The sequence below is a fragment of the Tenrec ecaudatus genome, chromosome 1 (assembly GCF_050624435.1).
Source record: "Tenrec ecaudatus isolate mTenEca1 chromosome 1, mTenEca1.hap1, whole genome shotgun sequence".
Taxonomy (NCBI): domain Eukaryota; kingdom Metazoa; phylum Chordata; class Mammalia; order Afrosoricida; family Tenrecidae; genus Tenrec; species Tenrec ecaudatus.
This window is the reverse complement of record NC_134530.1, coordinates 106589885-106602354: the sequence shown is the minus strand read 5'-3', so window position 1 is coordinate 106602354 and position 12470 is coordinate 106589885. Positions and strand designations below refer to the sequence as shown.

The 12470-nt window shown below is 47.7% G+C and overlaps 1 protein-coding gene across 2 annotated transcripts in view; it reads right to left on the bottom strand.

Annotated features, from left to right (window-relative positions):
- The window catches only part of ST6GALNAC5 (ST6 N-acetylgalactosaminide alpha-2,6-sialyltransferase 5), a 212752-nt gene that overhangs the window by 27494 nt on the left and 172788 nt on the right, over positions 1 to 12470 (bottom strand). The window contains exon 3 of one of the 2 annotated variants that reach the window (XM_075540119.1): positions 4154 to 4563. The exons of the other annotated variant lie outside the window; for it this stretch is intronic. Coding sequence (XP_075396234.1) covers positions 4154 to 4563 — 410 coding nt within the window. The remainder of the gene's footprint in view (positions 1 to 4153; positions 4564 to 12470) is intronic. 2 annotated transcript variants of the gene reach the window in all.

Below are 12470 nucleotides of genomic sequence, written 5' to 3'. Positions count from 1 at the left end.
GCAAATCTTGCACTAAGTACAGCCAGAATGCTCCTTAGAGGCAAGGATGGTGAGGCATCGTCTGATGTACTTTGGAAGTGTTGTCAGGAATGAACTGACTAGATGGCACCTAACAATAACATTCATTTTTATGAGATGGTTGCCTAAAGTCACAGATCCAGTTTCTAATAAGTAACCATGTACTTTGGCCCCCTATACATTTTAAGCTGCGAAATCCAGAACAGGGACTATGAAGCGCCCTGCAGACATTTGTCTGTGGAAAGAGAGCAGAAAGATTCCGTTCGTTTCTTAACAGCACTTGACCAGGGTGATAAATATGGGGAAAACATGGCTCAGATTATAGTGAATGGGATATCCCTTAAAGTGACAGTGCACCCTAAGTATTTAAATGAACAAAGCCTAGAAGATTTCCATCCCCATATTACCAGTTTAAAATCATCAGTTAAGATTCAGACACAATGTTACAATCCTAAATAGTAATCCTATAGGACTTTTCTAAAAATACTTAAATTTATCATTCATTATACTTCAAAACCCCCTTTCTATTGAATAGACTATGTACCATATGTGTTTGAGTAAAAGCATAGGCACCTAATTTTACCACAAAAAAACTGGGGGGCTTTTTCAGCATAAAAATGTGTTGAAAAAAGTCAGCTTATACTCGAATATATATGTTATATCTATTTTGAATCTTCTAACCAGTGAAAAATGATGCTAGGCAACTTCCCTCACTTTTTCTCTCTTAGAAAATGCATTCTTGGCTAAGTAACTCTCATTCAAATGAGTGACCGGGTCTTTTATCTGTAACTTTTGGAGGGAAATAACTGACGAGGTTTCCGGCAGCCTGGGATGCTAGTCAGCATCCTGTGTGATCTACTGGCAGGGCAGATTACTGTGAATGCATAGTCTACCCGCCCCCCTCGGTTTCATTTACCATATGCTGTAGTTTTAAGATAAACAATGATCTCAGTACATTTCTTGATAAATGTGCATATGTAGTCAATTCCATAACTGAAGGCACGTTAATTATCACAGTAGCTTCTTCAGAATGTGGGCAATAGTTGAGTAAATGGTATGCGGGCCTATCTGACTTCCTGTGACCACCCAAGAGGGTAGAGAATCCAACTCCACATCTGCTCAAGGGTGATTCCTGCAAGACAGAAGCAGACATGCCTACTCCCCACTCCTTCTTTACCCTCTTCTGACCCCAACCCTCCATCCTGTGACACTCTACTTCCCTGCTGGGCTCAGTAATCCAGTGCAATGGCCACACAGAACTCACAGATAATACAATTATATAAGTATATGATCATTAGGAAGTTACCAGGTTACAGGTCAGAATAAAAAATCAAACAGTCCTTTTGTACACAGCTTCTCGGCCAGGCTGACCGACACATCTCTCTCTGATCCTGTCTCTCAGCCACACACGTCCCTTCACTTCTGCCCGATTGGGGCAAGTGTCACTCGAAGCTCCTTTAGCTCAGATAAATGGCCATGGGGTAGCCCACTCTGCCAGCCAGCCTCCTGCTGAAGGCACTCTGCGTTATTCTTTCTTGGAGCAGGACGTCCACCTCTCTTTCCATGGCCTTGGTGCTGCAGCCTCTGACACCTCTGCTTTCGCTGCCACTGCCGCTTGATGCACGGATCTTGGGCAAGGACCTCTCATGCACTCTGCCAGTGGCTCTGCGTTCTGATTCATTGGGGATCCCCAGAGGAAAGTTGAAACGGACCAACCCCTCTCTAGAGTCTTCTCACTTTATTTGGATGCTCCCCCTAGTCGTTTGCTGGGAGTTACAAAGACGGTGGATAGAAGACCCCATACCAAGTAATTTCACTTCACCTCACAGGAAATTTAATCCTAAGAAAAACTCATGATGTTGTTACTAACCCCTTTTTTTTCTTCAAATATTAGGTCAGAGAAGCTATAAACACGTAACCAGTGAACGATTGAGCCAGATCTCCAGCTCAAAGCTATGCTGTTGGACGACACTGTGCTGGACGACACTGCTCATGCAGTTTCACCCCGCTGCTCTCTCCGGGGTCACTCAGTCCTTCTCTCTGGGCCCCTCTGCCTGGGCCAGATAGCACCTTCCTCTGCCTGGGCCAGATAGCACCTCCCTCTGCCTACTTAAGGTTCTTTCTTCTCCAGGTTACACACATCATTTTGTATACGCCTTTCCCTTATTCCCTCCTTCCCTAGGCCAGGGGTTTATAACACATTCTGACTTACACAGGGAAATGTGGTTTGCATTATAACGGGAAAATATAATATACACATATAGTACTATGTTATAGAAGGGTAAGTAAAAAAAGTATGAAATCATAGAAAACTTTATTCAACAAAAATATCAAAATGTCAAGCTATTGTCTCTCAATATGCCCTCCATCTAGGTTTATACTCTCTTCAAAAGGGTGCTTTCATCTCTGTAATTCCTCCCAGAAGAATTTTGTTTTCCTTAATTTAAACCATCAAAATGGCAGCTTTTTCATCAAGGGATGTTCTGTGAGTCTGGGTAGCACCAGGCAGTCTGAGGGACAAGACCCGGCCGTGGTGTGGCAAACTTTCCCAGCAAATACTCCCAGGACAGTGCTTGCTACCCTCAAAGAATGAGCAGATGAATCGTGGTGGTGGGAAAAAACTGTTTGGAGCAAATTTCCTGTATTTTCTTTACCAATGCTATGTTCAATTTTCTTAAAACGTGTGGGTCATAAACTCTTGTAGTGGTTCTGTGTCCTTTGAAAGACATTTACTAAGATTGCCCTTTGGGATTCCAAGGAAACAGCTGCCAGTCTTCTCAGCTGCCTTCCTGAGCGGGCTTCTGAACTTGAATATAACTTTCCCCACAGAGCGCTAAGAAGCCTGCGTTGACTGGAATTTTTTTGTTTTGTTTTGAGGACACCCTAACGAGACTAAGACACGTGCACTAACTATTGAGGGACATGTTTTACCTTATTTTGCTGGCAAACCCCTTGCATGTAAGACTTGGGGCCCCGATAGCAATACTCTTGGACTCACCTTTTTCTATAGGTAACTGGGCAGGACAATAGCTTCGCTCCCAACTCCTGGCATAAAAACTGGCAGTCTGATTCCACCTAGCACTGCCGCAGAAGAAAGACCTGGAGATATCCTTCCTTAAGGATTATAGCCCCACAAAAAAAACCAAAAAACCCTACGTAGTAGTTCTACGCTGTCATACAGGCTCAACCTCAGTCGAGATTGACACACACACACACACACACAGACATATATATATATGTATTTATCTTAGTCTTTTAAGTTTTTTCTCATTTTATATTTTGAAGACTATAAATTCGTGGTTTAAAATATATTCACAGAATGCAACTATCTAATTCTAGAACATTTTCAGCACCCTAACCTAGAAAGTCCAATATATGTATATATAGTTTCTTTATATTTATATGCTTATATGTATAAAACCCAAACGAGGGGTTCCTGAAACAGGGCTTTGCTATGTGGGGCGTATGCTGATGTTGTCTATTCTATTTCACACTCCCCTTTAGCCCATCCTTCCCTTCTGAGTACACACCAACCTCGACTACAGATCGCATGATTGCACTGTCGCCAACTGTCTGGGAGACACTGGCCTAGGCTGTGCCAGGTGTCACAGGGCCGTTTCCTGACCTTCAGCACACTGTCAACTTCACCCAGAATGATGCCCACCCTTCCTGTAAAGCTGATGTTCCCCGAGGGCAGTGACCGGCTCCCTCATGTGCCTGACCTTTTCCCAGTTCCAGCAACAGTGCCTTGTAAGTAGTAGGTGCTCAATAATTCTTGTTGCCCAAATAAATGTCTGCCTTAGAAAGGGAACGTGCGTGCCCACACTTCTTGTTTGCCTCGTGGCCACCTGAATAAAACGAAACTCCCCAAAGCTGTCACTTTGCACGTATTACCAATGTAGGTCAATATCTGTGCCGCGGCTTCCTCCGAAACCAGGCGGCGGGCCTGCATTGTCCATCTAGTGGTCTCGGGGCTTCGTTTCCCTGGGCTTTACACGCATTCATTCTGAGCCCTGGGTCACCGCAGGCTGCCCTGAGCCTACAGACACGAGTCTACAACACAGACATGGCCACAGCGTTGCAAGCCAGCAAGGTCCCTGGCCTGCGGCCTCTGCCTCCCGCCATGCGTCTGTACCTGTCTTTGCCAGTCTCCTGCTTGAAGAGCTCATCAAACTGCAGCATCTGGTGGCGCGCGATCATGAAGGCCTTGAGCCGGGGCAGCACCTGGCTCAGGAGCTGCAGGTTGTTGTACACCTGGCCCTTGCCATCCCGCCGCATGTAGCTGCTGGGACCCCAGAAGATAAACACGGTGCCCTGGCTCACGTTAAGCAAGTCGTGGCGGTTTCGCAGGATCCTCTGGATGCTGGAATGCGCGATGACCCTCAGGCTGGTGCGATTGCCCACGTCGCGCCCGAAGCCGCGTGTGGGGGCGTCGTTCATGCGGATGACACACTCTGTCTGGTCAATCCGGGCGCCGAGCCGGCTGCGCAGCAGATGGCCCGAGCTTGTCACCAGGGCACAATCTTGGCAGTGCATTTTCAGGGGCTAGAAGGCAAGCAGAAGAGAGCGCTTCAGTGGCCAGGGGATTCAGTTCAGCTGGCCCCTGCAGGCCACCTCTCTGCCTCAGGAGAAGGGTACCCATCCCTCCCCTTGGAGCAGTTCCCTTCTGCGACCTTCATTGACCTTCTCGGTCTGCTGCAAGCGGAAGACTGGGCGCGCTGGGATCGAGAGAAAGCAGGCCAGTATTAACCTGCAGCCGTTGTGCTGGGACCGGTACCAACGTTCTACAACCCAAACATCACACCACGCAAACGAGGTTGCTATTCTCATCATCGAACAGATGAGGCTATTCAGGCTGCAGGCGTGAATCAATTTTCCCAAGGACACGTCACTAGGTCAATGATAAAGCCAGGCTTCCGACAGTCCGGCAGGTCGTTCTGAATCTGAAGTGGCCCATCTCCTAAGACCAAGTCAAAGGCAAGTCCATAGTCCACCAGTTTTCATGCTCATAATTAAACTTATTGCAAGTCAAACGAGGAAGGCCCTCAAGGAGGTGGGTTGACCCAGTGGCTGCAACGGTGGGCTCAGGCACAGGAGCAATGATGCGCATGGCACAGGACCGTGCGGCGTTTGGGTTTTTTTGTGTGTGTGCATAGAGTTGTCAGGGGTAGGAACCACTCCATGACACCTCACAAAATCAACATAACCCCTAGGAAATGACCCGCAAAGTGTCATGCTTTGGACGCCATCATTTGGAAGTGATCATTAAGCTTGTTTCTCACACGCTAAGGGGTCAGAGAGGTCAGGAGAGTGGGTCACAAGTAAAAGAACCTTCCCGACCTCCACACTAGAGACCTCTTACGGAAGCCTGGCCACGTGGTGCTTCCCGGGAGCATCCCCAAGGGCAGTGCTCATTCCAACAGGCTCGCACACCAGGGGCTTGATTTCGGGACACCTCCGTTCCAACAGAGTTAGCATTTTCCTGTTTCTGATTAATGGGAAATAGCTCCTACTTGCTGCATTACGACAATGTATGTGTCGCCTAAGGGCAGCGCCAGTTAGTGCGCAATAAAATGGCAGGCTAGAACAGCGGTTCTCAACCTGCCTAATACCGCGACCCTTAATGCAGTGTCTCATGTTGTGGAGACCCACCCCCCAACCATAAATTTATTTTCCTTGCTACTTCATCACTATTATTTTACTACATTTATGAATCAGAGGAACCATGTGAAAGGGTAATTCAACCCCCAAAGAGGTCGTGACCCACAGGTTGACAACTGCTGGTCTAGAATATTCTGAAAGAATGTTGCATTGTTAGATCTTTCCTAGAGCCCCTGCCTTTCTTCTCTGTAACCTTAGAGCAGGAGACATGGGACACGGCAGAGCTTCAAGAAAGGGAACCAAGTTTGGTACTCCCAAACTAGGATCTAAACCCGGCTCACTGCCAACGAGTCAATGCTGATGTCCAGTGGTCCTCTAGGACAGGACAGAACTGCCCCTGTGGGTTTCACAAACTCTAACTCATTACAAGAGTTGAAAACCCCATCTTTCTCCTGCGGAGTGCCTGGTCTTGCAGGTCACAGCCCAACATGCAGCCATTAAACCGCCAGGGCTGTATTTTGATGGGAATTTCCTGAGCCCTAACTTTAGTTTTAGAGCCAGAAATACAGCACCTTGAGGGCAGCTACAATCCTAGTCTTGTCTCTACTGTCAACTAGTTATGAGATCTAGGCAAGGCATTAATCTCAGCACACCTATTTTCTTTATGCTAAACTGATGATTATACCTTATTTTACCATGGTAGAATGAGAAAATACCCATACACACAGTAGTAGGCTGGACCAGTTAAAATGATCAATATTTGACTATTTACTATTCTGCAATAGCAATTTTTGGGGGGGGGTGAGGGAAGGACACTATTTGTGATAGTTTCATGTCAACTTGGCTGGGTCAGGATTTTCGATAGTTTGGCAGTAATCCCCCCTGAACTGACCTAACACAATGTAATCACAGACAACCAGTTGTAAGCCTCCACAATGGGATAACATTTGGGTGGAATACAACACCCTTACTTAGTCAGGTCCCAGACCTGGCGCAATTCATTGCCCATGGAGTGTGGCCTGCTTCCAGTATAAATGGACACTGTAGGAAGCTTGTTTGCTGTTTGCTGGGTTTGGACCTTGCATCTGGCTCATCCACCTTTGGTTCTTTGGAACTGCCCCTTTGCCTGGTGATCCTGAGAGCCATCAGCACCCTCTCATCTGACCTTCAAATCTTGGCTCCATCAACTCTGTAGCCACAGACCTGAGCTTAGAGTCATCCTCCTTTGCAGCAACCAGCCCGTGGTTCTCCTGCTGACTGTCAGCCCCTGTAGCTTCTCAGTCAAGAGGAGCCTCCAGCCGAACATCTGAACTGTGGACTTACCCACTTGTACAATCGTGTGAACCCTTTCTTGATATACATTTCTCTATATGTACACATATAAGCATCACTGGTTTTGTTTCTTTCAAGATTCCAGTCTAAGACACCCAACAGAGGGGATAGTCAAGGATGCCACAAACCATAGTATAATTATAAGGCAAGCCCTGGAGAATAATTTTTGTATTTGGTAACCTCTGACAAAATCATCCCTTCAGTGGAGGTGACAGAAGTCTGACTGGTGGGAGGTGAGGTTGTAAAGGTGGGGATTTGACATAGAAGGGCTGATGGGTGTTGACGATGGTGCAGCACAGATCCACAGGGCTGACTGACATTCCAGGGGTCCAGCCAATCCAGCTGCCCCTTAGGGATCCTGGTTTTAACCAGGCAAATTTCTACATCCTGGGAAACCTTTTAGCCCTAGGCAAACTGGAACCGCTAGCTAGCTTCTTGCTACTCATAGGGAAGCACATAAAAATGATACAAAGAGGATAAGTGAGATCTGCAAATGGCACATTCTCCATAGTGATCAGGGTCAAGAGACCCAGAGTCTAAAACAGTCTGTAAAGAAAAGGTATTAAGGTTTTCATCAGTTAAAGAAAAGTGGGGGAACTAGATACTTATGGTCAAATGACATTCATTTGTTCTTTCATTCAAAGGACACCCATGGAGCACTGACTGCACCTCTGAGCCCCGTGGTAACGCAGTGCATTTGCTTCCTAAGGCATCTTTGGCAGATTTCATCCCAATAGACCCTGCGGTCATGGAACATGCTTTTTCTCCTCAGCCTATCTGGGAAGTACCGCTGTGAATTTTCCAGGTTGGTAAGTTGTTTTCAACACATTGTGCCTATTATTACTCAAGAACCAGTTTGAAGAAAGGCCCCGGTAGCACCTGCTTTGCTCATAATTAATTATTCTGCCTGCAATTTTCACAGCTGGAGGCTGGTAGACAGCTGAAACACCCGAAGACCTCTGTCCTTTGCCCACCTGAGACAGGGGAAGCCCTTCTGCAGGGGAAGCCAAAGGTAGTGACCCTGCCACACTGACTCCCTGTGGTCACCGAGTTCCATCCAGTTAGGTGACCCTAGGTGTGTTTGAGTAGAAATCTGTTCCAGGGGGCTTTCAATGGCTGACTGTTTAAAAATAGATCGTTAGGGCTTCCTTCTGCAATACCTCTGGGTTGGACTTGAACTTCCATCGTTTTAATTACCAAACTCAATTTAATTTCAGCAGAGAATTAACTGGCCATTTTCACTACTTACTAACAGACATGTGATGACACCAAACATCCCCCCCCCCAAAAAAACAATCCAATTCACTGTCATCAAGTTGATTCCAACTCATAAGGACCCCATCGGAAAGGACAGAACTGCCCTGTAGTTTCCTGAGATTTTCACTCTTAACAGGAGTAGAAACCCTCCTCTTTCTCCTGTGGAGGCGCAGCTGGTGGCTTTGAACTGCTGACCTTGTGCTTAGCAGCCCAAACTAAAAATAAAACTAAACACAGCTGGACTCCTAGTGTGTGGTAGGTTTGGCATTGGTTCAAATCCACCCGTCGTCTCTGTGTGAGAAAAATGATGCTGTCGGCGCCACTAAAGATTTACAGTCTCGCAAACACTATCTAGGCCACAGAGTCAGAATCAGTGGGTTTGGATCCACCCACCCACTTTAGCTCAGAGGCCTGGACTTCTACAGGCACCAATCCCCATCACTGAGTTGTGCAGACTCACCACACGCGTAAAAAAGATTGAGGTCTGAACGATGCCTAAGTGCCTTTTGGTAAGTGGAGCCAATAAGATGACAATCATTGCTCTAAACACAGTGTTACATTTCTTGGAGTCGGGGAGGGCATGCTCCACAGGCTGACTCACTTCCAAAGGAGGGGAAATGAAGTCTGTTCTCTGCATTCAGAGTTACTGATGATGTCTTGGGAGGCAGAACAGGTTGCCTATTTGGCCCTGTTTTCTCAGAATGTCTTACAGTCCTCTGAGAATCACTATCCTCAGCTCCTTAATGATATGGGTGCACACATTCATGCCTGAGTGAGTTAAGATTTCTGATGCAATATTTACATGTACTTCCTTAAGCTCTCATATGCTGGGTTGATGAATCACTAAGTGAACTTCAGGAAGGTGAACTTGAGGATCTGGGAGATGAAGTATCACTAATGAGTTGGGAGGGCAGGCAGCTCCCAGAGCCCTTACTGCTTAAACCCAAACAAAACTCATTACTGTCCAGTCAGTTCTGACTCACAGTGACCCTCCAGGGCAGAGTAACCTCTTTCTCCTGGTGACTGGGGAGTCCAACCACTGACCTTTTGGTTAGCAGCACAGCACTAACTCTGCTTTACCACCGTCACTCCTGTCTCCACTGCTCTGCCGGGCCTGTCCTCTGGCTTCCTTCTCATAGGAACTGAGCATCCGTGATCCTCAGGGACATTTTCCTTCCACTGCATTCAGTGCATGATCCATCCATTACCAGAAGGCACAGACACTCCGATTAGGGCCACCGCAATCTTGGAACGTATTTTCCTGTTGTAATCCTTGCAAACCCCACTCACCAAAGCACATCCCACTGTGGAGGCTGTCTAGTGCACTCAAACACACGACAACCCATGCGTGTCTGAGTGTCACCGCCTGTGCTCTATTGGGGTTTCAGGGGCTGGCCTTTTGGAAGTAGATCACCAGCCTTTTCTTTCAAGGGCATCTTAGGAGGATTCAAACCGCCAATGTTCTGGTTAGCAGGAATGTACTAACCATGTATACCACCCAGGGATTCCTGACCCATAGGAAGCACTTAACACGGAATATACGGATGGATAGATGAAGAAACGACTTACCTCCTAAGACACAGAAACAAGATGTAATGTGGTGCCCTTACCCAGTTTGGCCATAAATGCCAACCTTGGGTACGGACACTGTGGAGACAAGAAGAGAGTGGGCCATGGAAGCTTTCTGTCTGTAGAGAAGGAGGCTGTGACCACTTGCCTCCGAGCAGCCTCTAGGCCCAGGCCACCATAATGGCCAGAGCCCAGGGCACTGTCTGGAATTAATGGCTGGCTGGGAAAATGGCCCAGGACACAGAAAGGGCCATTAAGCCCAGCCAGTTATTAATCCCTAGAAAGAGCTTGATGCCAAGGACATTAGAGCCGTTGTGAGGTGAAAAATGTCCCGGAAAATCTACAGAGCTTGGCGGAGTTGCCCTTTCTCCAGGCGGCTGATGTTCAGAGCTGTATCTGTCCCCCACGAGGTACCTATGGGGCACAGGTGAGCTGGCTCTCTCCAGGGAGCAGACTTACACACACAGTCACGAGTGCACACACACAGAGCTTTCCATTCTATGGTGCTGTCACTTCATGTGGACGCGTTTGTCATCATCTCCTGAACCCCAGCACTGTATCTGTCACTTGGCGGAGGCTCGTGAATGTTTTAGAATGTGTGAATGAGTCTATTTCTCCAGACCCCTTCCCTTCTCACCGAAAGAAATTCAGAGACGAGGCAAGCATGACAACTTTCATCACAACGGTGCACTGTAGAGACAAGCGTACCCCGTTTGGGGACCGCTGCTCAGAGAATCAAGGTCTGATTTCTGTCACAGCCCAAGGAACAGGAGCAGAGAGGGATTCGTCCTGTGACACAGTGATGCCCCTGAGCCTTCCTTAAGAGAATAGACCAGGCCAAGTCAAATTGAACTTGACACCGAAAGCACTCAGTGATGTCCTTGCAAACATTTGCAGCCTGGCAACTCCAGGCTTGGCTTTTAAGAATTCTGATTTATTGGGAAGAGGAAAAGGTACCTCAGAGCATAATGTCCATTAGCTCAGTAATGAGACCAGTCTTGCTCTGGGAGCTGCTTGCTGATCTGAAGCAAACATAAGATATATTAAATAGCTGCAGGTGTTTTGAGAATCTCTGCACTTTCCAATCTGATGTTTTCCTGTAATTACTGGTCTTTTATTAGCTGTCAATCTCATTTCAGCCTGACACTGAATTTAAACCTTTGTGATTATTTAATATGATTTACCAGAAAAATGTTACTCTTCTAAGTTGCTCATTTTTCTTTAATTCGATGACAAGCGTCTCCACCAGCTATCACTACCAAGCAGTCCTCCTCCCTCTGGCTGAGGCCACCTTCCACGATCACCATCTATTAGCTGATGGCAGACAAGAGTCCCCCATGATCAGGGCGAAGTTCTGGGCAGTGTTGTCAACATGGCCTTTGAAGTCACTGGCTTCTTCTGCTCCTTAGATGACTTTGAGCAGGTAGCTTAGCGTTTCAGAGCCTCAGCCTCCTCACCGGTAAGATGGACACAGGAAGGTCAATCACATAGGCAAAGTCGGCCCTCCTTGCTCATGATGCGCCTCCCACTCCGTCGAGCAACTCCCAAATCACCAATCATCCTCAATCTCTCTCATTCTCTACCGCTGGTGCCAGTGCCCCTCGCTCGGATCCTGGCTCGAGGAGGCTTTGTGCTCCTCCAAGGGGAGCTGTGCTCCGGAGAAGTTCTCAGTGGTGGACTTTTGTGCAGTAGATTGGCAGGCTTCCTTCTGAGGTGTTTGGGCCAACTCCAACCTCCATCCTTTTGGTGAGTAGCTGAGCCTGCGAGCCACCTGAATCTATCTGCCGCCTCCGGCTACCTTACTCCGATAGGGCTATTTTCCTACATGTACCCCAAATCACACTGCTCTCACTAGTCCTCCTTCCACTGCCTGGTCCAAGCCATTGTTCTTTCTTCGGAACTCTTGCTGCACACTCAGCTCAATCGTATGGCCCCTGTTCTCCTCCTCCCGCCATTCCTGTCTCCTAGAAGCTTCTGCGATGACCTGTAATATGCAAGACACACGATACCCAGCTTACGTCATCCAATGACTTCCTACTGAAAGGTGAAGGAAAGGCCAGAAATCTCGTTATCAGGAGCACTGGTGGTGCAATGGGTTAAGCATCAGGCTGTAATGGGAAGGTTGACAGTGTGAACCCACCCGCTTCTCCGAAGGAGAAAGAGGAGGTTTCCTGCTTCCATAAGGATGCTGAGCCTTGATAGCCCTAGGAGGCAGCTCCACATGAGTCTATCAGATCACTAGGATGGGAGCTGACCCGACGGCAAGGAGCTGGGTTGAGGATCCGGCCCTCAGGACACACAGGCACGGCAGTGAGGTGCTCAGCAGTCAACCGAAAGGTTGACAGTTCAACGCATCCAGCAGTTCACCAGGAAGAAGGCCTCCAAATCTACTTCTATAAAAATCACACGCCGCGAGCCCCCTTGGGGTCAGCTTGACTCTGTCGAGTGTTGTCTGTGCGTCAGAACCGACCTGATGGCACCCCGCCACACCACCGCTGCCTACAATGGCCCAGGTCCTGGTTGGTGCAGTTACAGGCTTGTTTTTCTTCCTGTACTAGGATGCACGCATCACAAAAGGAGGGCTTTGTTTTATACGCATCGTCTCTTCAGCACCAAGACCAGCGTTGCAGATATGTTTGAAGGACTGAGTGAAGGGAGCACATGTAAGCTATTGACAGCTGTCCCCAGCACAT